The sequence below is a fragment of the Borostomias antarcticus genome, assembly GCF_949987555.1.
Source record: "Borostomias antarcticus genome assembly, chromosome: 6".
NCBI lineage: Eukaryota > Metazoa > Chordata > Actinopteri > Stomiiformes > Stomiidae > Borostomias > Borostomias antarcticus.
In genome coordinates this window covers 3136351-3163123 of record NC_140239.1, presented here as the reverse complement: position 1 = coordinate 3163123, position 26773 = coordinate 3136351, and the positions used below count along the sequence as shown (strand labels likewise).

Sequence of the window (26773 nt, the reverse complement as noted above, 5' to 3'; positions counted from 1 at the left end):
GTGTGTGCGCGCGCACGTGCGTGTGATTTTCTCCCACAGGTATCTGAAGTGGATCCTCTAGCACCTGGCTGCTCTGCTATGGACGGTTCTACGTCTCAGACTGTCCTCTCCAGGGTTCTACTGTTCTCTACAGGGCTGTAGACTGTTCTCCATGGTTGTAGACTGTCCTCTCCAGGGTTCTAGACTCTTGAGATATTTGATTAATACGTATGTCAGATTGTCTGTTGCAATATGTGTGACATTCACCCCTTTTCTCTTCACCAAATGCCAATAGAATTAAAAATATATTTCTGTATATGCACTGTGATGCATCCTATATAGTTTCTGGTTGATTGGGGACAGTGTTGTGGGGACATCAGACAAGAAAACATGCATAAACCTTTTTCTTTTACATAGGCAAAAATTGGAAAATTGGTATACTTTATCTGCATTTTTCATTACTTTCCACCACTGGGATTTTGGGGGACTTTTGATATGTTATAAAGAACATATGTATGACACTAAAACAGTTGAAATAATTTCTGTTGCAATTTTTTCCATATTGACCCCTTTTGTCTCATAAAATGCCTGGACTACTGGGCTAGTGTAGGCCATTGCTAGCCTCTACCCACAAGCCTCCATTACATTGATCATAAGCCTACTAAGAGAATACCAAGGGGAGTCTTGGTAAGGCTTTTATCATCATGATTTATTAAGTCTTTCAAGATACATGATTTGCATTAAAAATATAATCTCTCTCACACACAGTCATGTAATCCAGTAAATCTAACTCCATAAGAAATTGCATTAGGCCTACGTAACTAGCAAGCTAACTATAGCAAACGAAGTCAATGTAGATAGCTAGCTACGTTATCAATTAGCTTAGCTAGCTACGTAACTAGCAAATGTAAATAGCTAGCGAACTAGCTATAGCGTCATTTCCACCACGCCCTTAGAGAAAGGCGATTCGCCAAATAGAAAGTGATTGACAACCGTTTCAGGCGAAATTAGTTTTTGATTGACAAGACGATTGTCAGCCTGTAATTGGCCAAAGTAAAAATTGATTGACAGTTGACCCGCCCCCTCGAAGTCTCCGGCCTGCAGAGATACACACTTGGAGAATTCAGCAGCCTGATGTTAATAGGTCTTGTCAACTCCATATATCATTCCGCAGCGGCACACTTGAGATAGTACCACCTTTTTTCCTCCACGGCCACGAGATAGTGTTATATGAAGAATATCCAATTATTTAGAAAGAGAAAATAAAGAAAGATGCATATTATACACAAAACAAATAATTTTAATGAAATTCGCTTTTGGAAGTGACCTCGTATGCGAGGCAAAGATTGCAGACAGCTACAGTATTTATCAAATGCTCACTAGATGGCGATAAAGGTTTAAGGATAGATCTAATTAGAGGGCTTGTGTGACTCCTCCATGGCGTTCCATAGTACACCAGAGGACCCACCAGCAAATAAGACGTCCTCTAAGAGGTCATAGGCAAGGGGGACTCAAAAAATGAATTATATACATTCTTCTTATGTTCTTATCATCCAGATCGCCTGGTTTGTCATTAGATAATTTATAATTTTACTTTGCTATAGGCCTACTGTCTAATAATCTAATTCTGTTAAATATGTAACAAAGCACCGGTGATGCTGATGCTGTTGGAGTTTACGACACTCTGAAGTCTCTCCTTGGTGAGGGAGGGAGAGGAGAGAGGGAGGGAGAGAAGAGAGGGAGAGAAGAGAGGGAGGGAGAGAGGGACCAGTCTGAAAGTAAGTGCCCACAGTGCTCAGCTGGATCATGGTGTTATGATGAGCTATTAATGTTGTTATTGTGATAATTTATCTGTGTTACATTATGGAGAATTTGACTACTGTTTCTATGTCGAGGACTACGGATGGAGTAGTCTAGCCTTGTGCTAAATAGTTTATCCTTAGTTTATCTTTAAATAGTAGTTGAGCCTTGTGCTAAATCCGTCTTTTTGTGTGTTGGCTGTAAGCCGACACACCAAGGAGAGGGAATCCTTTTTGTCCGTGCCTCTTGCGTCGTGTTGTTGACCTGCAATTCCATTGCTGCTACCACAAGAGGCAGTAGTCCCAGAACATCAAAACCAAAAGACTCCACTGACCCCTACATGCATAGTTTCTCTCCCTATCTGCGTGTGTACGGGGTGTGCAGGGGGGGGGGGGGGTTGGGGGCATTGGCAGTAATAACAATGTCAGAGAAGACCCTGTGCAAGACCCCACGGTATGCTACTGCAGTATAGACAGACAGTCCTCATTACAATAGGAGTAGGACACTTCAAATCCTATAGTAATTCATTTTTGTATAGGATGTGATGCACCAGTCGCTCTACGCCTATGTGGTTTATTTTCAGTGATTAGACTGACTGTTGACTGGCACAGCTTCAGATGGTGATGGAGAAATGAGCTTAATGTATTGATGCTTTTTTGTGCGTGACTGTAAGCCAGCGCACCTAGTATAGCGTTCGTCCGGTCATCACTCCCTCCCTCCCTCCCTCCCTCCCCTCTGTTACAGCGGACAATGTTGGCCTGCATTTCTCTGTTGGCACCACAAGAGGCAGTAGTCCCAGCACACCAAAATCAAGAAGGACACCAAAATCAACCCGCCGATCTACACTGCACAAGTAGAGTAGTGGTGAGAGCATTGGACTCCCACCCTGGAGACTGGGGTTGAAGACCCGGTGGGGATGACTTTATGGGACATTACCCCAAACCTCCACATGTTCATCCTTTCACTCCAACCTTTACCCCTTGCCTCATAGATCAGATCCTGTCCCAACCCCAACCCATATTCTAACCCCAACCCACACTAGGGACTGGAAGAAGGACACCAAAACCCACCCACCGATCTCCACGGCACAAGTAGAGTAGTGGTGAGAGCATTGGACTCCCACCCAGGAGACCGGGGTTCCTGGTGGGGATGACTTTATGTTATCATCAGTGTAACTGCTTTAGCCACTAACCGCTACCATTAATGTTATGGAAGCTGCTGCTAGTTGTTGTGAGCCCATGAGCTAACTGGCTATCCCGCTCTTATTGTGCTGGATTAGCATTAGCACCCGGCCTACCTGCCAGTTGTAGTACATGTGGCAGAGTTTGTAGGTCAGCCACTGCATGTGGTAGGGATTGAGGCCGCTGTTGTCGTACACCACGTTGTAGTGGGTCGGAGAGACGCTGCCCATGCGGACCGCCTGGCTCACGATGAAGAAGTCGTACCTGCGAACGGAGGGTAGTCAGTCTGGAGTCAGACCAGGGCGGACATGTTTGATTGGATTGACCGGAGTGATTAGCGGGGTCGGCGTACCACTCGGGGCGGGTGACCTCGGTGTCCACAACGGTCCCGGGGGAAGGGTTGGCCAGCTTGCCGTCGATACGGGCGAAGAACCTGGAGCTGATACGCTTCTTCACCACCACCACGGTCAGCTTGGGCCTGGGGGCGACAATGGAGGAGAGGACAGGATCAATGGGGGCGCCCCCCGGTGGCTCCTCGGTTAAGGCGCGAACCGCGTTAAGGCTAGTCCTTATCGCAGCGGCCCAGGTTCGAATCCGTCTAGGCCCTTTGCTGCGTATCCTCCCCTCTCTCTCTCCCACTTTCCCCATCACTCTACACTGTCTTATAGCCTATAAAAGCACAAATACCCCCCCAAATATCTTTAAAATATCTTAAAAAGAACAGTATCAATGATGGGAGACGAGCAGGTTGAAATGGCACAGCAGCCAGTGTTACTCTACGCCTCCAAGCTGGCTCTTACGCGTAGTCCTGGCCGATGGACTTGATGGACTCCATGATCTGGGGCACCTCGTAGTTGACCACGCTCTGCAGCATGCCGTCCCCCACGCCGTCACGGTAGATGATGATGCGCGATGGCAGGCAGTTGTTGTACTTCAGCCAGGACTTCAGCGCACCTGGGCGAGAGTGAAGATACGGACCATAAGCGAGGGTGATTACTTCCATCTTATTCATTCAGCCCAAGTCGACTTAGGGACGAGGGTCAGATGGGTGTTGAAAATGGAGCCTGTCCACTGTGGATGGTTTTTATATCGACTGAACTCACCCTTCAGCCGCTCCTTCAGTCCGTCCATGATCTCTTGGCCGCGGTCTTGGAGCACGCACTTGGAGTACCATCTGGAAAACCGCTCTGTTCATTAGCGAGCATCCTATAGCACGGCTAGTGCGGTCACTGAGCTACAGAATGTGCAAGGGGAAAATTGCAAACTGACGAGCAACGTCGCCAAAATGGCGGCTGGGTGGTTAATGTCAGCCCCTACCTGGACATGCCCTGGTTGAGACTGGCCACCAGGGCACCGATGGACCTCTTCCCAGCAGAAGTGTCGTGGTAACAGTCAATACCGATCACCATCAGCTGCTTGAGCTGTGGAGCACGAGAGAGATGCCAGACTGGTACAACTACAACAGTTTATGAGTGGAATCAGGGATGTTAACAGTTAATCGACTATCGATTAATTGGCGCTAAGAATTTACTCGAGTAAGATTTGGTTACTTGATTAATTGCTTGTTAATGGAACAGATTTTTTATTTTTTTTAAACAAACGTTATCAACGGGAGTTGCGTGAAATGTAATCCTGATGGTCTGACTGCACATGAGGGCGCCACGCCACGTAGTCAAGGCTAAATTGGGATGCCGGGAAATTTCAAAGATACAGCGGAAGACGACAAAAGTGAAGCGAGCAAAGTGCAGTCCGGCGTGGGACGTTCTTATCAATGAATCGACTATAGTTTGTTAAGGTTAACAGTTATCGATTAATGAAATTCCTTGAAATTTGAAACCCTAAGTGGAATGTCAGATTTTCAATACATACCGATAATTCAGCTCATGAATTGAAGTTAAGGGTCTAATTAGGCAGGGTCTAATTAGGGTCCAACTGCTGTCCTAGAACTGAGGTGAGGGTGGGGGGGTGTGACACTCACTGGGATCTCCACACTCCACAGCTCTCCTCCCATCTTGCAGTTCATCTGCAGGGCGATCTTGGTGGCCACGGTCATGAGCGCCCCGGGCCGGCCGAGGGTGCGGGACAGCACACACTGGCTGGGCGTGGGGCAGTCCACACACAGGTACTTCTTCACACTGTCATACTTGTCCTTCCTGTTGCTGGGCAGGACCACCACCACCTGAAGAAGAGAAGAAGCAGTTTCTGAGTTACAATCCCGAACCCCTCACCCAAACAACACCAGTTACACTCCGGTGCTGATTGACAGCTGCTAAAACAAATATTGATTGAATGAAAGAGAGAGAGAAAGAGAGAGAGAAAGAAAGAGAGAAAGAAAGAGAGAAAAAGAAATAGAGAGAGAAAGAAAGAGTAAGAAAGAAAGAGAGAGAGAAAGAAAGAAAGAGAGAGAGAGAGAGAGAGAGAGAGAAAGAAAGAGAATGGAGACGGACCATCTGGGTGCCCTCTCTGACGTTCTGCTGCAGGGCCTTGAGGAGAGACTCCTGCCGATCTTCGTACTGAATCCTGGATACAGGACAACCACTGATTCACCATCTCAGAATGTCATGTAATACCTTCCTAAAGCTGCATAGTTATTATGCTTGCTGTAGCATAGCCATACAGGTGTAGAGCTGAGTCACTTATCCCTCTCCATTTATCATAGCAATACTAAAATCTGATGAAAATCTTACATACTGCATCTTTAATTGGGAACATTCACAGCAGGGCTCATTACCGGGTTCATAAAGACATTACTAAATGAAATGCATGGACTTAAGTACTTCAAGCATTATTTTTTCGTTTTCAACGACCTCACTCATTGATTGCAGCTAAAAAAAATAATCAGGTCACTGATAAAAATCTGTGGCACTGTCCATGGTGCTGAAATGTCTTTTTAAGCACTTTGTTATAAAAAGGGCTATTTTCAATGTATTCCAGTACTTGATTTCCCCCTCAAAATTCAAACACCTTGTGCAAACCCTGTCATTGTTATAAGCGCTGCTTGTTGACACTCCACTAGATGGTGCCGTTGCCTTGTCCGATAACATCCCAGTGTGAGAGAACTTACATGACGGCCCTCTGCATGCGGACGCCCAGCGGCTGTGCCACCTTGTGGAGGGTCTGGAGGAGCGTCTGGGCCTCGTCCGCGTTGCGGCTCGTGTGAAACATGATCCAGTTCTCCAGGGGGCGGCTGCTGATCAGAGGTATCCCTCTCATCTCCTTGGACCAGTCGGCCGCCCAGGGGTTGTACTCGTACTGGGAGAAGCACACACTTTGATTAGTAGCAGTCTCGCATCGCCAGACCCATCTCCATATTTCACCTTCAGTCTCTACGGCCCAAAACTCTGGAACAAGTTGCCTGATGACCTGAGACATTCCACAATGTCTCAGTGTTGCATGTGTACAATGTTTTTTTGTTTCCCTCTGGAATATGTAGAGAGTGGGTCATATGCCCACCTCCCTTGTTCTCTGTAAAGCGCATTGTGTTGCCTCTGGGTATGAAATGCGCTATACAAATAAAGTTTTGATTGATTGATCTGTATTGGTGGAGTCGCACCGTTCTGGGCCCCTGGACCATCCTCTCAGCAGGGAGGACTCTGCCTGTGAGGCTCAGCAGTTTGTTGTCAAAGTTGAGGCCCCAGGTGTTCATCTCCCTCTGGGCTTCGGTGTTCCTGAGAAACAGAGGAGGTCCATTACACTGTGTCCTAACTGCTTCCGACGTGAGCAACAGAACGCGACATCGCATGTTTGCTGTCCTAACTGAAACCGTTAAATGTCCTGTTCCGTTACGTCATTTGTCTATATTCCCAACTGAAGACAGACGCCTGTCAACGCGAGCGACAGGAGGAAAATAGGAACAGGGCTAGCGTCAAAAGGGCAGTTAAAACGTCTCTTCGCGCTGCGTCGCTCTCGTCCAGTTAGGACATAACAATAGAAAACAAAGCAATGGAACGCATCTTGTCACCAACGCTCGCTTGCGTCGCGTGTAGTTAGGACACAGTGTTAGAAGTTGTGATACATCCAGGCTATGCTGTTCGTACCAAGCTGGGAGGGAGTCACAAGCCATAGAAGATAGATCACGTTTAGTGTTAATAAAACCATGCTATAAATAGGCTCTTTGCACAAGCTGCACAACTTCCTGAAATTCTACAGGCATATTTATTTCCTGTCCTATACCATTGGATGGAAGTGATAAATCAGGTGTGCGGCAGACCCAGCGCACACCTGATTAATCACTTAATCCAATCATATTGGACAGGAAATAAAGATGCCAAGTGACTTTCAGGAAGTAGTGAAGCTGGTGCACAGAGCCTATCTGATAACGTTACGACAGTGCACTTACCCGCAGAGCCTGTAGGGGTGCAGTTCCGAGAAAACGCTATGTATTGCTTTAATATAGGGTGGTAACCTTGGCTCATCTTCCAAACTACACGCACACACATTTGTCTTGATCACAGCTGTAAATGAACACATACCAGTCTTTGACTTCACATGTTCTATAGCCTGCCGGGTGTTGATTCCTGCATCATGAAAATCACGGCGGCTTCGACCTCGCTCTCCAAGTTTCACTTGCTGAAATCCTGCCGATATCTTTAGAACAGCTATGGAGGCCAAACATGAGAAGGGGAATAAGGCAATTGATCAGAACAATACCAATCTTATTTGGTTAGTCATGGGGTAGATTAATCATTGAGGTTTAATCAATGTATTGTTGCCCAATTGGGAAAGCATTATGTATTATTTTAACATTCTGTCAAATAAAATCAGTTAATCAGTATAACATTAATATTTCTTTAGATATCATTATTTTATTAGTGTCATAGGTTAGATGTATCATGTGTTATATATAAGCAGAGGTGCAAACCGATCACAGGTGACAAAGGTGACAAACATACAAACTCATACATAAACTGATCAAACAAATGACCTATTTTGGATTAAAAACGGCTATTTTCACCTAAAGGTGACAAGTCTGCACCCCTGTATAAGAACATGGTACCTTCAGAAGCCACCGCTCCTGGAGCCGTCCTCTGTCGACCTCGTCCAACCAGCTCGCTCTCGGACGGAGGGGGGATCGCCTGAGCCACTTCCTGAGAGGGGGTCTTCAGAAAAGCACAGAATCAATAGGGCTGGGTTTAAATCAAATGATTCAGAATCGATTCATGAATCCCAAAATCGATCTTTTATTTAATGAATGAATAAATGAAGTAGGGCTGGGTTTAAAAAAACATTTGATTCTGAATCGATTCTGAATCAAATGATTCTGAATCGATTCATGAATCCCAAAATCGATATTTTATTTAATGAATGAATAAATGAAGGAATGAATAGTTCATTAATTCATTCAATGATGCATTCATTTTTGGAAATGGGTATCGATACCCAGCTGTAGTATTGATGTGTTGCATAACTTGGCAGTCATATAATTAAGGTTACAGCTTAAAAAAAAAAAGGTATTAGTAACACTTACCTAATCGATATTGAATCGAATCGTGATAATCGATTTTGAACCTTGTGAATCGGAATCGAATAAATTCTTGAAATTTTAATCGATACCCAGCCCTAAGAATCACATATGGCCAACACTTAACACGAGTTAGTTCATAGTAAATGAGTACAATCCACAATTATGACAATAAAGGGGGTTGTGAGAAATCCCGTAATGTGGATCCATCCCCTTCCTCCTATTTGCTTTGCACTTGTGGTTTCCGGCCTATGAGGATACTGTCCAAAAACAGGCCTACCCATAAACCTAGGATACAATAAGGCAAGGCTACTCCGTTTTGTATGTCCATGTTTTAAAAAAAATAAAGTTAATTCGTAGCGACTGGCGAGACTAGGCTGCTCGATTCGGCATTTGTCTGACAGATAATGGCGGGTTCTACTCCGGAAACTAAGCAAATAGAAAATGGCCGCGAGGCCACTCCGCGCTCAGACTAACGATACTCACCCCAGATACTCACCCCAGATACTCACCCCAGATACTCACCCCAGGACCCTCGAGACCTTGCTCTGGCTCTACCTGGCATTTTCTGTTGCTGCAAGATATTAGTTTGTTAATTATTATTTCAATACTGACAATTCTAAGGTGACAACTTGTGACATTAACATACCAACTAGTAACATTTACATGTTAGCTAACTAGCGGCATTAGCCACCAAAACCACTTTTAACACTTAGCTAAAGTTAGTTAACCTTGCTAGCGAACTGTTTAGCTAGCTAACTTTGCTGTATGCAAAAAATAACTTTCAAGATCAGTTGGAACCCCTTTTAGTTGAATAACTCTGCGTGCTTACCTAGTTAACGTTAGCCAACTACAATATGCATACATGATTCCCTTTGGTTAAAGTTTAAATGAGTCCACTGGCGCCCATGTTAGCTAAAATAAACCTCAACCGTCACGTGCTCAGGATTCCCTCAGGATTCGCCTCGTGCTCGAGGTTGAGAAATGTTACATTTGTGAGAATACAAATTTAGAGCGGCCTATATTGAGAACATATTATATGTTATATATATGTTAATATAATACTTAGTTACAGAGACTTCATTTACATCAAATATTACTGTAAAGTTAAGTATAAAGTTCATGACTTTTGGCTAAAGTTAGCTATTCGACACTAATGGCAATTTGACGGTTAGCTAGTAGCTAACCTATTGCTGATAACATTTTCAAAGTTAAGTTTTTCAGCCACCTGTGTGAATCCTAGAGCTAGATTTACCTTTACACTACTTGTCAAATTGTTTTGGCATTATCATTCTCTTTCTTATAACATTATCTTTAGTTAGTTAGCTACTTACATTCGACTCAAGTTTTTATAATGACCAGCAGTGATGTGAATGAAGTTCTGCCGGTGGAGATTCAGCAGCCTGATGTTAATAGGTCTTGTCACCTCCATATATCATTCCGCAGCGGCACACTTGAGATAGTACCACCTTTTTTCCTCCACGGCCACGAGATAGTGTTATATGAAGAATATCCAATTATTTAGAAAGAGAAAATGAAGAAAGATGCATATTATACACAAAACAACTAATTTTAATTTGCTTTTGGAAGTGACCTCGTATGCGAGGCAAAGATTGCAAAGACAGCTACAGTATTTATCAAATGCCCACTAGATGGCGATAAAGGTTTAAGGATAGATCTAATTAGAGGGCTTGTGTGACTCCTCCATGGCATTCCATAATACACCAGAGGACCCACCAGCAAATAAGACGTCCTCTAAGAGGTCATAGGCAAGGGGGACTCAAAAAATGAATTATATACATTCTTCTTATGTTCTTATCATCCAGATCGCCTGGTTTGTCATTAGATAATTTATAATTTTACTTTGCTATAGGCCTACTGTCTAATAATCTAATTCTGTTAAATATGTAACAAAGCACTGGTGATGCTGATGCTGTTGGAGTTTACGACACTCTGAAGTCTCTCCTTGGTGCCACTCTGTTCTGTCTCATCACCAGCGTCTGTTTTGATGTAGCAAAGATCAATGGAAAATGCCGGTTTTGGCGGGGGGCTGACAGACAGTACTAAACAACTATATTTCTGGATCTGAGCACATAATTTGTTTTGGAAGTTCAAAGGGAAAGTGATCAAGAGCTATGTGTGATTTGACCCTATTTATAAGATTATATGGTGGTGTGTTGTGTTTGGATGTTTTCAGTTTATGCTAAGCAGAATAAGTAGTTGTAATAAGTAGATGTAACAGATAAATGTAATGCATATTTTGGGATAAACAGAGTACACTTGTTCTCTCAATGCCAATATATATTTTTGCTTGATAGGCTACCATCTTAAAGTTGTCCTGACTTCATAGGAGCCACGACCCCTGACAGGATTGCATGAACCTAAAATGTCAATAGGCTAAGTATTGGGCTCTAACCCAATTCGACATCCACCATCATTAAGGAAGCCAGACGTGTCCTAAAAGACTGGAAAGGATCGTTTCCTTTCTCTGTGTTCCTGACCTTGTCAAAAGTTGAATGATTCAGATGTTTAAGAATTGAGGGTTTTGTGACAAAGACCCTGTCATACAGGAGGGCCAGACTGGAGGTCACCATTTCTCTCCCCTCCCTCTTCCCCCTCACCCTCCCCTTCATCCTGTAGAAAAGAACCTGGCACCTCAGAGGCCATTTTGAGGAAGATGTGTGCGAGTCTTTCATGTCTGAGATCTAAGACTGATTAGAGATTCAGACCTAAGAGACCAGGCTGAAAGGAAGTTCTCCAGTCACTGTTTACCTGCCAGGGAGAGGGAGAGAGGGAGGGAGAGGAGAGAGGGAGGGAGAGGAGAGAGGGAGGGGAGAGAGGGAGGGAGAGGAGAGAGGGAGAGGAGAGAGGGAGAGGAGAGAGGGAGGGAGAAGAGAGAGGGAGGGAGAAGGAGAGAGGGAGGGAGAGGAGAGAGGGAGGGGAGAGAGGGAGGGAGAGGAAAGAGGGAGGGAGAGGAGAGAGGGAGGGGAGAGAGGGAGGTAGAGGAGAGAGGGAGGGAGAGGAGAGAGGGAGGGGAGAGAGGGAGGGAGAGGAGAGAGGGAGAAGAGAGAGGGTGAGGAGAGAGGAAGGGAGAAGAGAGAGGGAGGGAGAGGAGAGAGGTCGTCTTAGCTGGCTGGGTTAGTCTCATGGTCTAGACTAGACTGCCCACAGTGCTTAGCTGGCTGGGTTAGTCTCATGGTCTAGACTAGACTGCCCACAGTGCTTAGCTGGCTGGGTTAGTCTCATGGTCTAGACTAGACTGACCACAGTGCTTAGCTGGATCATGGTGTTAGTGAAACGTACACTGCAAAGCTCTATCTGTATCTTATTTTAATGCTTGTTGTTACTGTCTGTGTGAGGACTTAATAAAGCATTTCTTTGTAAACATACCCACACCTTGTATATACAGTATGACAAACCTGAACTAGTCGCTCTCACTGTAGTGTGTTCTGTGCCCATGTATTGTAGTTCGTTTTACTTTGTCTTAATGTTGTTATTGTGATAATTTATCTGCGTTACATTATGGAGAATTTGACTACTGTTTCTATGTCGGGGACTACGGATGGAGTAGTCTAGCCTTGTGCTAAATAGTTTATCCTTAGTTTATCCTTAAATAGTAGTTTAGCCTTGTGCTAAATCCGGCTTTTTGTGTGTTGGCTGTAAGCCGACACACCAAGGAGAGGGAATCCTTTTTGTCCGTGCTTCTTGCGTCTTGCGTCGTGTTGTTGACCTGCAATTCCATTGCTGCTACCACAAGAGGCAGTAGTCCCAGAACATCAAAACCAAAAGACTCCACTGACCCCTACATGTATAGTTTCTCTCCCTATCTGCGTGTGTGTACGGGGTGTGCAGGGGGGGGGGGGGTTGGGGGGCATTGGCAGTAATAACAATGTCGGAGAAGACCCTGTGCAAGACCCCATGGTACGCTACTGCATTATAGACAGACAGTCCTCATTACAATAGGAGTAGAACACTTCAAATCCTATAGTAATTAATTTTTGTATAGGATGTGATGCACCAGTCGCTCTACGCCTATGTGGTTTATTTTCAGTGATTAGACTGACTGTTGACTGGCACAGCTTTAGGTGGTGATGGAGAAATGAGCTTAATGTATTGATGCTTTTTTGTGCGTGACTGTAAGCCAGGGCACCTAGTATAGCGTTCGTCCGGTCATCACTCCCTCCCTCCCTCCCCTCCTCCAGAGGACAATGTTGGCCTGCATTTCTCTGTTGGCACCACAAGAGGCAGTAGTCCCAGCACACCAAAATCAAGAAGGACACCAAAATCAACCCGCCAATCTACACTGCACAAGTAGAGTAGTGGTGAGAGCATTGGACTCCCACCCTGGAGACTGGGGTTGAAGACCCGGTGGGGATGACTTTATGGGACTATACCCCAAACCTCCACATATTCATCCTTTCACTCCAACCTTTACCCCTTGCCTCATAGATCAGATCCTGTCCCTAACCCCAACCCATATTCTATCCCCAACCCACACTAGGGACTGGAAGAAGGACACCAAAACCCACCCACCGATCTCCACTGCACAAGTAGAGTAGTGGTGAGAGCATTGGACTCGCACCCAGGAGACCGGGGTTCCTGGTGAGGATGACTTTATGTTATCATCAGTGTAACTGCTTTAGCCACTGACCGCTACCATTAATGTTATGGAAGCTGCTTCTAGTTGTAGTGAGCCCATGAGCTAACTGGCTATCCTGCTCTTATTGTGCTGTATTAGCATTGGAAGCATTGGAACTGATGTGTCCAGGTGACAAGACCTATCTTTATTTATCAAACATTACCGTCCTACCAGAAACAAGCCAGCCAACACACATAAGCCAGGCTGGACCTGGCCTGGTTTACACATTGTCGTGTATTGATGTTTTTAATGAATCCATTTCATGTATCTGTGTTCATCAAAATGCATTGTCCCGTCAAAATAAACAAATAAAGTAAAGTAATAACTTATAACTGTGCTCACATCACCGCCTAGAGACGACAGGAACTGCATGTGGTTCGACAGAAAGAATCAGATGCAGTCAAGAGTTTAAATGTAAATAAAAATCAGAACACTGTCAAATCCAACGCAGACATTTTAATGAAATAATAAAAATGTATAAATGAAATGCCCTTAATATGGGTGGTGGATCCAGCCTCCTGCTCGTTCTTCTCCAGGTCCATCTGAATCCCCTGTTCACTCCTTGGAGATCACTCAGCTGCTTCAATGACACACAATATCCAAGGCCTGCATAGGCTACAATCAAACCACCATGGAAACACAAGGTAAACAAAATAGATTTAGATCGCTCTGATAATTCCACTTAGCAGTGGAGGTCAGAAATGTTATATAATTTTTTTTTCTATTTCAAAATTATTTATTTTATTCACAAAAAATCCTCCATAATGTCCCTCATGAGAAGGAGCTGGGTACCTTCGCTGGACTGAGGCAGGATGGTATCAAGGGCTGTGTCCTTCACCTTCTCCTCCTTCATATCCATGAGAAGCTTCAGCTTCACTAGCCAGCACTTGCCTGGTATCAGCAGATAGCTCCTGGCTCTCCTGGAGCAGCATGTTGTCATCCACAGGTGTCTGGAGCTCCTCGCTAGTCTTCAGCAGGCTGGCTCCATAGACGGCCACTAGTTTCAGGTCAGCGTTGGGCAGGATCACAGCAGCGTCGTCCAGAGCTGCCTCACCTGGTTGGAGCAGGCTGGAAGCAAGAGGATCCACCAGTGGCGCCCACTCATCATAGATGGATACTTTAATGATTCTTCTAGGGGGAAATTTGGCATTTCAGCAGTGGAAAAATCACAGCAAATTTGGAAAATAAACTAAATAAAGAGGAGTAAGCATAACAAAGAGGACAAACAGGGACTATATGCATCTATATGTAAAGCATGTGTATAGTCTAGAATTATTTTGTTTAAGTACATACACACATCCAGCCTGTATAAATAGATATATATGTTTAGGAGCACACATATCCATACATACAAACAGGCTGTCTAGTAATACACATACAGTACATACATACATGCACACACACACACACACACACACACACACACACACACACACCTCCATAACACTCAGAAAGCTATGGCACTGTTAGACTTACAGTCTGATGGCTGCTGGCACAAAGGAACATCAGTCTGGGTTGAACTCAGCCCAGACCTGATGCATGTCAAGATGTAGGAACATAGCAGTATCTGTTCCCCAGCACAGCCCTGTAACTGTGGGAGATGTAATCGCTGTCCACTCCTTGGAGAGCACTCAGTTGCTTCAATGACACACAATATCCAAGGCCTGCATAGGCTACAATCAAACCACCATGGACACACAAGGTAAACAAAATTGATTTAGATCGCTCTGATAATTCCACGTAGTAGTAGAGGACTGAAATTTAAATAAAGATTATTTTTGCTGCTTCAAAATCCTGCTTCTTATTTTAAATAGATTTTTTTTTTAATCCTCCATAATGTTGTTTATGACAAGTTGCTGAGTGCCTTTGGTGAACTGAAGCAGGATGGTATCAATGGCTGTTTCCTTCACCTTCTCATCCTCCTTCCTATCCATGAGAGGCTTCAGGCCCTCAGTAGCCAGCACTTGTCTGGTATCAGTGGATGCAGGCTTAAGGTCCTGGGTATCCTGGAGCGGTATGTTGCCAGGCTGGATTCATAGACAGCCACTGGTTTTAGGTCAGTGTAAGGCAGGATCACAGCAATGTTATCCAGAGCTGAAGGCTAACCTAGGTGGAGCAGGCTAGAAGCACTGAGCGTAGCACCATGGAAACGCAAGGTAAACTGAATTGATTTACATAGCTCTGATAGTTCCACTCAATAGTGGAGGACTGACACTTTAACTTTAAAATAATTATCAAATTTTACTCACAAGATAAATTAAGCTTCAGTCCTCAGGGCCATAGGTACCTCAAGGGGCGGTAACCCTCGGACACTGTGGTGGACACCGGTGGTCAGGGAAGCCGTCCGACTGAAGAAGGAGGCCTTCCGGGATATGTTAGCCCGGGAGACCCCAGAAGCAGTTGCAGGGTATCGACGGGCCCGGAGGGCTGCGGCTTCAGCCGTGACCAAGGCAAAGCAGAGGGTGTGGGAGGAGTTCGGAGAAACCATGGAGAAGGACTTTCGGTCGGCACCAAAGTGTTTCTGGAAGACCATCAGACACCTCAGGAAGGGAAAGCGGGGGACCATCCAAGCTGTATACAGCAAGGAGGGGACACTGCTGACCTCAACTGAGGAGGTTGTTGAGCGTTGGAAGGAGCACTTTGAGGAACTCCTGAACCCGACTAATCCACCCTCTACGATCGAAGCAGAGCCGGAAGATGATGGGGGGTCGTCAATTTCCTTGGAGGAGGTCACTGAGGTAGTCAAACAACTCCACAGTGGCAAAGCCCCAGGGACTGATGAGATCCGTCCAGAAGTGCTGAAGGCGCTGGATGTTGAGGGGCTGTCTTGGTTGACACGCCTCTTTAACACTGCGTGGAAGTCTGGGTCAGTGCCAAAGGAGTGGCAGACTGGGGTGGTGTCCCAATATTCAAAAAAGGGGACCAGAGGGTGTGTGCCAATTATAGAGGCATCACATTACTCAGCCTCCCAGGGAAAGTGTACTCCAAGGTGCTGGAAAGGACGGTCCGGCCGATAGACGAACCTCAGATCGAAGAGGAACAATGCGGATTTCGTCCTGGTCGTGGAACCACCGACCAGCTCTTCACTCTCGCAAGGATTTTGGAGGGGGCTTGGGAGTTTTCCCAACCTGTCTACATGTGTTTTGTGGACTTGGAGAAGGCTTACGACCGGGTCCCTCGAGAGGTCTTGTGGAGGGTTATGCGGGAGTATGGGGTGAGGGGGTCCCTACTTAGGGCCATCCAATCCCTGTACACCCAGAGCGAGAGCTGTGTCCGGGTCCTCGGCAGTAAGTCGTCTTCCTTTCCGGTGGGGGTAGGCCTCCGCCAGGGCTGCGCTTTGTCACCAATCCTGTTTGTGATTTTCATGGACAGGATATCGAGGCGTAGCCATGGGGAGGTGGGTTTGCAGTTCGGTGAGCTGGGGATCACGTCGCTGCTTTTTGCAGATGATGTGGTCCTGATGGCATCATCTGCCTGCGACCTCCAGCACTCTCTGGATAGGTTCGCAACTGAGTGTGAAGCAGCTGGGATGAGAATCAGCACTTCTAAATCTGAGGCCATGGTTCTCAGCAGGAAACCGGTGGCCTGTCCGCTCCGAGTAGGAAATGAGTCCTTACCCCAAGTGAAGGAGTTAAAGTATCTGGGGGTCTTGTTCATGAGTGAGGGAACCATGGAGAGGGAGTTTGGCCGGAGAATCGGAGCAGCTGGTGCGGTTCTGCAGTCGCTTTACCACACTGTTGTGACGAAAAGAGAGCTGAGCCAAAAGGCAAAGCTCTCGATCTACCGGTCTATCTTCGTCCCCACCCTCACCTATGGTCATGAAGGATGGGTCATGACCGAAAGAACGAGATCACGGATACAAGCGGCCGAAATGAGTTTTCTCCGGAGGGTGGCTGGGGTCTCCCTGAGAGATTGGGTGAGAAGTTCATTCATCCGGGAGAGACTCGGATTAGAGCCGCTGCTCCTTTGCGTCGAAAGCAGCCAATTGAGGTGGTTCGGGCATCTAGTGAGGATGCCTCCTGGGCGCCTCCCTAGGGAGGTGTTCCAGGCGTGTCCGGCTGGGAGGAGGCCGCGGAGTAGACCCAGGACTAGGTGGCGGGACTACATCTCCGCACTGGTCTGTGAGCGGCTAAAGATTCCCCAGGCAGAGCTGGTTGATGCTGCTAGGGAAAGGGATGTCTGGGGCCCCCTGCTGGAGCTGCTGCCTCTGAGACCCGACCCCGGATAAGCGGATGAAGATGGATGGATGGATGGATATCTTAGGACAGCCCTATTCTGCTCCACCATGAAGTTAATCATAAAAGCCTGAAGAGTCTGGTCTGATGAGTCAACTCTCTCATCTGTGCAGCGAACTCCGTTCAGTCCAGGGTGTCCTGGAGTCACGACATTCAATACTTTGACACACAACACTGACGTAACGTGTCTGACGAGCTGACATGTTGTCATTGGCCTTCCAGGTGAGGGGCTAGATTTGACAGTGACCGTCAAGTAGCTAACTTCGCTGAAGGTGGATAAAGGCTCTCCAACTGAAGTGGAGGGTCCAGTGTTGATGTTATCCTCAGATCTAAGAGAAATTATATAACAAGAAAAACACAGCAGTGAAGTTATCTAAGCACCAGAACCGCTACAGAGAGCTATTCCTATGATAAAATAGGCCTAGGCAAGTGCAAATATAAACTACTCCTAAAAACATACTCACGCACACATCATCGGCGGTCAGTCGGGGTGGAGTGTGACTGTCCTCCTTCTTGGTCCCTGTGGGTCTTCAGGTGGCCGAAGAGGCCGATCCTGGAGCCACATACTTTGGTGCAGTGTGGGCAGGGTGAGGGTGGTGGTCCTGGGTCTAGTTTGGTGCAGTGTGGGCAGGGTGAGGGTGGTGGTCCTGGGTCTAGTTTGGTGCAGTGTGGGTAGGGGTGAGTGGTGGTGGTCCTGGGTCTAGTTTGGTGCAGTGTGGGCAGGGTGAGGGTGGTGGTCCTGGGTCTAGTTTGGTGCAGTGTGGGCAGGGTGAGGGTGGTGGTCCTGGGTCTAGTTTGGTGCAGTGTGGGCAGGGTGAGGGTGGTGGTCCTGGGTCTAGTTTGGTGCAGTGTGGGTAGGGGTGAGTGGTGGTGGTTGTGGGTTTAGTTTGGTGCAGTGTGGGTAAGGTGAGGGGTGGTGATTGTGGGTTTAATTTGGTGCAGTATGGGCAGGGGTGAGGGTGGTGGTCTGAGACGATCTGATTGACTGATTGATTGATTGATAGGTAGATTGATTGATTGAATGGGAGGACTCTGTTAGCCAAAAACCAAGCAAGACTTTTCTCAGTTGTGGACAGGAGGGAAATGCCACGGTAATTTCAGTTGCCATGTCTCCCTTCTTAAAGATAGAAACAAATAGGGCGTCCCTAAGTTATGGGGTGGTGTGGAGAGAACAGCAGGCTGTGGCTGGGGTGGTGTGGAGAGACCAGCACAGGGGAGAGCAGGCCATGGCTGGGGTGGTGTGGAGAGACCAGCAGCAGGAGAGCAGACCATGGCTGGGGTGGTGTGGAGAGAACAGCAGGGGGAGAGCAGACCATGGCTGCGGTGGTGTGGAGAGACCAGCACAGTGGAGGGCAGGCCATGGCGGTGTAAGGAGAGACCAGCACAGGGGAGAGCAGGCCATGGCTGGGGTGGTGTGGAGAGACCAGCAAAGGGGAGAGCATGCCGTGGCTGGGTGGTGTCGAGAGACCAGCACAGGGGAGGGGTAGTGTGGAGAGATCAGCAGGTGGGAGAGCAGGCTGTGGCTGGGGTGGTGTGGAGAGACCAGCACAGGGGAGAGCAGGCCGTGGCTGGGGTGGTATGGAGAGACCAGCAGATGGAGAACAGGCCATGGCTGGGAGGTGTGGAGAGACTAGCAGGTGGAGAACAGGCTTTGGCTGGGTGGTGTGAAGATACCAGCACAGAGGAGAGCAGGCTTTGGCTGGGCTGCTGTGGAGAGACCAGCACGTGGAGAACAGGCCATGGCTGGGTGAAGAGACCAGCAGGTGGAGAACAGGCTTTGGCTGGGTGGTGTGGAGAGACCAGCAGGGGAAAGCAGGCCATGGCTGGGTGGTGTGGAGAGACCAGCACATCGGAGAGCAGGCTTTGGCTGGGGTGGTGTGGAGAGACCAGCAGGGGAGAGCAGGCTATGGCTGGGTGGTGTGGAGAGACCAGCAGGTGGAGAGTAGGCCATGACTGGGGTGGTGTGGAGAGACCAGCAGATGGAGAACAGGCCATGGCTGGGTGGTGTGGAGAGACCAGCAGGTGGAGAACAGGGTTTGGCTGGGGTGGTGTGGAGAGACCAGCAGGTGGAGAACAGGCCATGTCTGGGTGGTGTGGAGATAGCAGCACAGAGGAGAGTAGACCATGGCTGGGTGGTGTGAAGAGACCAGCAGGTGGAGAACAGGCTATGGCTGGGGTGGTGTGGAGAGACCAGCAGGTGGAGAACAGGCCATGGCTGGGTGGTGTGGAGAGACCAGCAGGTGGAGAACAGGCTTTGGCTGGGTGGTGCGGAGATACCAGCACAGAGGAGAGTAGGCCATGGATGGGTGGTGTGGAGACACCAGCACATCAGAGAGCAGGCTTTGGCTGGGCTGCTGTGGAGAGACCAGCAGGTGGAGAGCAGGCTTTGGCTGGGTGGTGTGGAGAGACCAGCACAGAGTAGAGCAAGCTTTGGCTTGGTGGTGTGGAGATACCAGCACAGAGGAGAGTAGGCCATGGCTGGGTGGTGTGGAGAGACCAGCAGGTGGAGAACAGGCCATGGTTGGGGTGGTGTGGAGAGACCAGCACAGAGGAGAGCAGGCCATGGTTTGGTGGTGTGGAGAGACCAGCAGGGGAGAGCAGGCCATGGCTGGGTGGTGTGGAGAGACCAGCAGGTGAACAGACCATGGCTGGGTGGTGTGAAGAGACCAGCAGGTGGAGAACAGGCCATGGCTGGGTGGTGTGGAGAGACCAGCAGGTGGAGAACAGGCTTTGGCTGGGGTGGTGTGGAGAGACCAGCACATCGGAGAGCAGGCTTTGGCTGGGTTGTGTGGAGAGACCAGCAGGTGGAGAACAGGCCATGGCTGGGTTGTGTGGAGAGACCAGCAGGTGGAGAACAGGCTTTGGCTGGGGTGGTGTGGAGAGACCAGCACATCGGAGAGCAGGCTTTGGCTGGGTGGTGTGGAGAGACCAGCACATCGGAGAGCAGGCCATGGTTTGGTGGTGTGGAGAGACCAGCAGGGGAGAGCAGGCCATGGCTGGGTGGTGTGGAGAGACCAGCAGGTGAACAGACCATGGCTGGGTTGTGTGGAGAGACCAGCAGGTGTGGAACAGGCCATGGCTGGGTGGTGTGGAGAGACCAGCAGGTGGAGAACAGGCTTTGGCTGGGGTGGTGTGGAGAGACCAGCACATCGGTGAGCACACTTTAGCTGGGTGGTGTGGATATACCAACACAGAGGAGAGACCAGCAGTACATCGGAGAGCTTGCTTTGGCTGGGTGGTGTGCAGAGACCAGCAGGGGAGAACAGGCCGTGGCTGGGTGTTGTGGAGAGACCAGCAGGTGGAGAACAGACTTTGGCTGGGTGGTGTGGAGCGACCAGCAGATGGAGAAGAGGCCATGGCTGGGTGGTGTGGAGAGACCAGCACATCGGAGAGCAGGCTTTGGCTAGGTTGTGTGGAGAGACCAGCAGGTAGAGAACAGGCCGTGGCTGGGTGGTGTGGAGAGACCAGCAGGTGGAGAACAGGCTTTGGCTGGGGTGGTGTGGAGAGACCAGCAGGTGGAGAACAGGCTTTGGCTGGGTGGTGTGGAGAGACCAGCACATCGGAGAGCAGGCTTTGGCTGGGTGGTGTGGAGAGACCAGCAGGTGGAGAGCAGGCTTTGGCTGGGTGGTGTGGAGAGACCAGCACATTGGAGAGTAGGCCATGGCTGGGTGGTGTGGAGAGACCAGCAGGTGGAGAACAGGCCATGGCTGGGGTGGTGTGGAGATACCAGCACAGAGGAGAGTAGGCCATGGTTGGGTGATGTGGAGTGACCAGCAGATGGAGAGTAGGCCATGGCTGGGTGGTGTGGAGAGACCAGCAGGGCAGAGAGCAGGCCGTGGCTGGGTGGTGTGGAGAGACCAGCAGGGGGAGAGCAGGCTGTCGGGATGGGAGCGATCTCTGCTGATGCTGAAAGTTTTTTTGGGCTTGCAGAGCTGAGTACCGGTCCAACAACTGTGCACTGACTACAGCATGACATTTCTAGTTAGCATAGCCTATAGCATCATTTTTCAGATGTGGAAGGAAGTCATTTGGCCTCAAACACACTTAATTTTTTTTGGTAGAAAAACATTTAAGGTGTCATTTCCAACCAAATTGGGGATGCCCAATTTAGTGATACTTTTGAGACTGCCAGAACTCAAGGACCTGCATTTACAAGGTCAAGTTACGTAGCAAGTGCTCTAATATTCTGCTTGAGTATTACCTCGGTTGTAGGAAGGTTCTCTAGTTCTAGACCTCTGTGTGGAGAGACGTTTACCTGATTCCTGGTCTGGAGGAATGTTCTTTAGTTCCAGACTTCTGTGGAGAGCTGTTAGCTGGTATCATTCATGCCTGTGCCACTCTAGGTTGGGACGTATATCTGCACCAGTAATCTCTCTAGCAGTAAGACTGATCCTTCACTGACCTCACTGGGCTGCATAGAAGTTAACTGAAAGCATGATTCACCTCTGAAGAAGACCTCCATATCTCCCCATCATCTGCCCTCTACCCACCAATGCAGAAGACTGTCACACCCGGCAGGGCCGGCCTAGGCTGCTCAAATTAATTAACAACACATCTCTTTGAAAACAATGTTTATTAAAGTGACTGACTAGTAGTCATAATAACCAGGTAGACCATCTGTCAGCAGTTGTCATAGTCAAATTTATTCAGATATTATTTATATAGCACATGTTCATACAAGCAAATGTATCACAGTCATGGTAACCAGGTAGACGTTCTCACGGCAGTAGTCATGAGCTGTTCGAAATCGTTCCCTCGTTTACTAACTCCTTATTCCCTATGTAGTGTTCCCTATATAGTGAACTACATAGGAAACGATTAAAAGGTTTCAGACACAACATGGAACGTCATTGCGTCGGATATTCCTATGTCCATGTTTAGTTTTGAATGTTAAATCCCAAATAAATTGTTAAAATTCTAATGATGTGCAAGTGTGGTTTTGTAAACTATGGTGATGTCTGCTAATAGCAAGCTGTAAAGTTGCAAGACTGTGATAGCCAGTTAGCTCATGACGTACAGCAGCTTCCATAACATTAACGGTAGCTGTCGGTGGCTAAAGCTGTTAGCTAATATTACTATGATTCCTGTCATCATTTTGATGCTGTTGGTTCAACTTATGTTTCTGGGCATAAACGGAGGCAAACTCAAACTCGCATTAGCAGCAAAACAGCTAGAGGAATCATCGTAATGTTCTAACTGCTTTAGCCACTGATAGCTGCTGTCTTCTTCTTCACGTCTTCTCCTTCGGTAAAACATGACAGCGTTGCATTGTGGTATATGTGAGAAACTGTAGAATATATCTTCTGTTCACTAGAAATCAATGTGAATTGTGAGTATTTTGTAGTGGACTATATAGTGAATTAAATTAACCGTTGAGAACTCGAACACTACAAAAAAATGGCGGACGCACTATATAGTGCACTATATAGGGAGGGAATAGGGAACGGTTTCGAACACAGCTATGGAAACCAGGTAGACGTTCTCTCATCAGACGTAGTCAGGTGACATGTCTTGGTGGGTAATAACGCCGCTGAAACGATAAGACATTAGATCAGTATGAGTTATTAAATAAAGGCTGATCAAGACATTACACAGGTGTGTTATATGCATCGCCAGGCCTGTTTATTAAACACACAAAAGGCCCTATGGTTCGTTAGTCTGGAACTATTTGGGGCAACTTCGCTTAATATGTTGTATTATTATGCAGTCCTACTCATGCTAGCAAGCAGAAAGACATAAAGCTTGTTCTAAGAAAAAAGTTTCCGCAAAAAAGAATAATATGTTCATTACAATCTATCCAGCAGCTTAAAATTATTGTGGCTATGTTCAGTTTAATTCGGTCTGAATCAAAATACAAGTTTAGTGTCGCAAGAAAACATGCTAGCTAGCTAGCTAACAAGCAAAGCCTTATAAACAAGGAGGCTAACTATCTTTTTTGAGCTCTAAGCCACTCTCCTTATTCATCATCAGTACTAGCCCTCCATAGACACATTAACATAACTAATGTACTAAATCATATCACCATACTAATCTAACTAACCTAAATTATATTGTAACTGGTCTAAACAGCAAAAAAAAGCTGGTTTTGAACTATCTTTTTAAATAATTCTGAATGTTTATTTTCACTCAGATTATTATGGATGCTTAATGAGACACCACAGTTTGATATCACATAATAATAATAATAATAATAATAATGATAATAATAATAATAATAATAATTTTTATTTATAAGGCGCCTTTCAGGTCATCATTTTAATAAATAAATGAAATTACATACCTGGCTACAGCACTCTTCTGTTCTTGTTTTCCTTTTTCTACTACAGTAGAAAACTGAACTATTACAGTGTTTATGCCAGCGGCCAGCCCTGAAAGCATGAAGGAGTGGGAGAGTCCGGCCTAGTTTACACCACAACCACAACGGTCCCTGTATAAAACGACAAACTTTTGTTGCTGACTAGGGGTGGTCTCAGACAAAAATGTTGTGCACATAACACACAAGGTTGCACAAAATGCTGTCAAAACTTTCTTTTATAATTACCTCCATAATTCTGTTTGGTCAAATATTGAAGGGAATTTGCAGTGGAATTTTTACTTGACTACTAATACTATTAATGACCGTCTCTCACTTGCCACAATGAACCCAACACAGTCTGATTCTCCCAGTCCTTCATGCTTTCACCGAGTCTGAAAATGTATTCTGCATTTGCTGGTAGAGGACAGGAGACTGCCTGGAAAATGTGGAAGTCCTCCAGAGGTGAATGGTGCTTTCAATGAACTCCTATGGAGCTGGAAGTGAAGTCAGTGAAGGACCAGTGTGTCACTGCTGGAGAGATGACTAGTTCTGATGCGAGACCCGGCCCACAGTAGCACAAACGTGAATGATGCCAGCAAACAGCTCTCCACACAGAAGTCTGGAAGTAGAGTACATACCTCAAACACAGGAACCAGGAGAACAGCTCTTCACACTAGAGAACATTCCTCCAACACAGGTACCCCTCAAGCAGAACACCAAGAGCACTGTGACATAATTTAACCTTGAAAGAGGTAGATGACTTCCGTCCACACCTGGAAGTAAACCTTATAGTACTGTACTATAGAAACGTCATGCGCAATTGTGATGATGTCTGAGGGTCAGTGTCCTGGTCTCAGTGTTTTTCTGCTGCAAATATTGAATAATCTGCAAGAGGAAAGAGAAAAGAGGAGAGGAAAGACAGGAGTCTGAATCAGTGACAGCGTCATTACAAACAGATTCACATGACCTCATATCCACGGTATTGTTAGTCACTGGTTGTGCTTTTTTCAAGTACTGTAAAGAAAACAGGTGATGCTAAAGGTATAGTGTGTGCCTAATACACAATTCTCTCTTTCTCTCTCTCTCTCTCTCTCTCTCTCACCTTTACACTTTCCAGGCACTTTTTTTTTATCTCTTGTAAACGGGCATAATTCTCCCATATCTTGTGTATATAATTCTTATATAATATCTTTTTAATAAAAAACATGATTCTCCCAATCTCTCTTCTTTCTCTCTCTCTTCTCTCTTTCTTCACTTTTCTCTTTCTTCTCTGCCTTCTTCTGCTGCTTTTTCTTTTCCTTCTCTGTCTTCTTTCTATCTTTCTCCTCTCTCCGTTTCCGTTTCTCCTCCTCTTTCATGGCCTTCCTCTCCTCCTCCTCTTCTATCCTTGCTTTCCGCTCCTCCTCAGCTTGCCTCCGATACTCCTCTGAAGCTGACTTGTTCCACTGCTCTCTCTTCACCTTCTCTTCCTGTTTTTCCTTTTCCTTCTCTGCCTTCTTTCTGGCTTTCTCCTCCTGTCTCATCTTATTGGTTTCTGTCATCTTTTTCCGTGCGCTAAAGATGCTACCAGATACCTTCTCACCCTCATGCCTGTCAGAGGGGGCCTGGTGGTCTTGGGCCTCCTCATCTCCATCCCAATCAAAGAGGCCCCGGGTAGACCCGACATCCTGGCTTTGAGATGAGGCCTCCTGGTCATCCTGGGACTCATATTCATCTGAAATGTATTCAAAGATGGACTCCTCATCTGTATCCAATTCAAAGAGGGCCTGTTCTACCTGGCTGTTGTTAGACAAGGCCTCCTGGTGTTGCTGGGCCAGAGAGTCAGAGAGGGCTTTCTCCACCTTCTCTTCCTCTTTTCTCTTTTCCTTCTCTATCGGTTTCTCCTCCTCTTTCCTGGCCTCCCTCTCCTCCTCCTCTTCTATCCTTGCTTTCCGCTCCTCCTCAGCTTGCCTCCGATACTCCTCTGCAGCTGACTTGTTCCACTGCTCTCTCTTCACCTTCTCTTCCTGTTTTTCCTTTTCCTTCTCTGCCTTCTTTCTGGCTTTCTCCTCCTGTCTCATCTTATTGGTTTCTGTCATCTTTTTCCGTGCGCTAAAGATGCTACCAGATACCTTCTCACCCTCATGCCTGTCAGAGGGGGCCTGGTGGTCTTGGGCCTCCTCATCTCCATCCCAATCAAAGAGGGCCCGGGTAGACCCGACATCCTGGTTTTGAGATGAGGCCTCCTGATAATCCATCTCTGTGGGGAGCTGGTCGTTGCGCCATTGAATTGACATGGAATAATCCATTGCCGTATATCTGTATTCAAAGAACAATATGTGTTAAATTAAAAATAGTACCATTTGATATCTTAAAAGGACCTGGCCATGGTGACACTCACATTACACAGAGTGAGTGTACATAGCACACATTGATTGATTGATTGATTGATTGATTGATTGATTGATTGATTGATTGATTGATTGATTGATTGATTGATTGATTGATTGATTGATACATAGCACACACGCAACTTAAGGGGTCGCAGGTGGCAATTGGGGGGGGCGGGAGCTTATAATAGGAATCTCTCAATCTATATAAAAAAAATTCACTTGAATGAAATATTTCTTATTTCCTTTGTCATATACATGTTGCGGGTCCAGAAAGTGTAGTGTGTTGTCTTCTTTGTGTGTCTCTTGTTTTGTCCGGAGGCCTGATTGAATCTATTCATGAGTTTCAAATGTAGTCCTAGACCTGCCATGTTGGGGACCAACACAGGTGTTTCAAATGAGTTAATGAGTTCTACTGCAGTAGAGCCAATCAGATAAATTGAAACACCTGTGTTGGTCCCCAATATGGCAGGTCTAGGACTACATTTGAAACCCATGAATTGGGTAGCCTATATGCCTAGACTTTATCGGTGTTCACACGTGTTCTAGGCCTCGCCTGTCACTTTTAACGAGGGGGTATCCTGGGCTTAGCCTACGTAGTGACGTTACTTGGCCCGCCGGTGTTTTTGTGAACGGTGGCGCGTGAATGTCACCGAGAAGAAGAGAAGAAGAGATGAAGAGATGAAGAGAAGAAAAGCTGCATATTCGCTCCGAGTGAAAAGTGACAGAGAGTCCAAATATCTACAGCTGCAGCTCATGAGTTCCATGCCTGTGACCGATTCTGTGTTAGATAATAAAGCTGTGTTGGAGAAAA

At 46.8% G+C, this 26773-nt stretch overlaps 1 protein-coding gene across 1 annotated transcript in view; it reads right to left on the bottom strand.

Moving 5' to 3' along the window:
• The window catches only part of LOC311310180 (piwi-like protein 1), a gene marked incomplete at both ends in the record, with an annotated part of 41020 nt that extends 15227 nt beyond the window's left edge, over positions 1 to 25793 (bottom strand). Inside the window, 15 exons of the mRNA XM_084439604.1 lie at positions 3077 to 3224; positions 3313 to 3438; positions 3761 to 3914; positions 4064 to 4134; positions 4278 to 4381; positions 4939 to 5139; positions 5408 to 5480; positions 6025 to 6212; positions 6514 to 6628; positions 6998 to 7001; positions 7433 to 7558; positions 7957 to 8047; positions 13948 to 14114; positions 25173 to 25398; positions 25710 to 25793. Coding sequence (XP_084295730.1) covers positions 3077 to 3224; positions 3313 to 3438; positions 3761 to 3914; positions 4064 to 4134; positions 4278 to 4381; positions 4939 to 5139; positions 5408 to 5480; positions 6025 to 6212; positions 6514 to 6628; positions 6998 to 7001; positions 7433 to 7558; positions 7957 to 8047; positions 13948 to 14114; positions 25173 to 25398; positions 25710 to 25793 — 1878 coding nt within the window. The remainder of the gene's footprint in view (positions 1 to 3076; positions 3225 to 3312; positions 3439 to 3760; positions 3915 to 4063; positions 4135 to 4277; positions 4382 to 4938; positions 5140 to 5407; positions 5481 to 6024; positions 6213 to 6513; positions 6629 to 6997; positions 7002 to 7432; positions 7559 to 7956; positions 8048 to 13947; positions 14115 to 25172; positions 25399 to 25709) is intronic.
• Between the last annotated feature and the right edge of the window lie 980 nt (positions 25794 to 26773).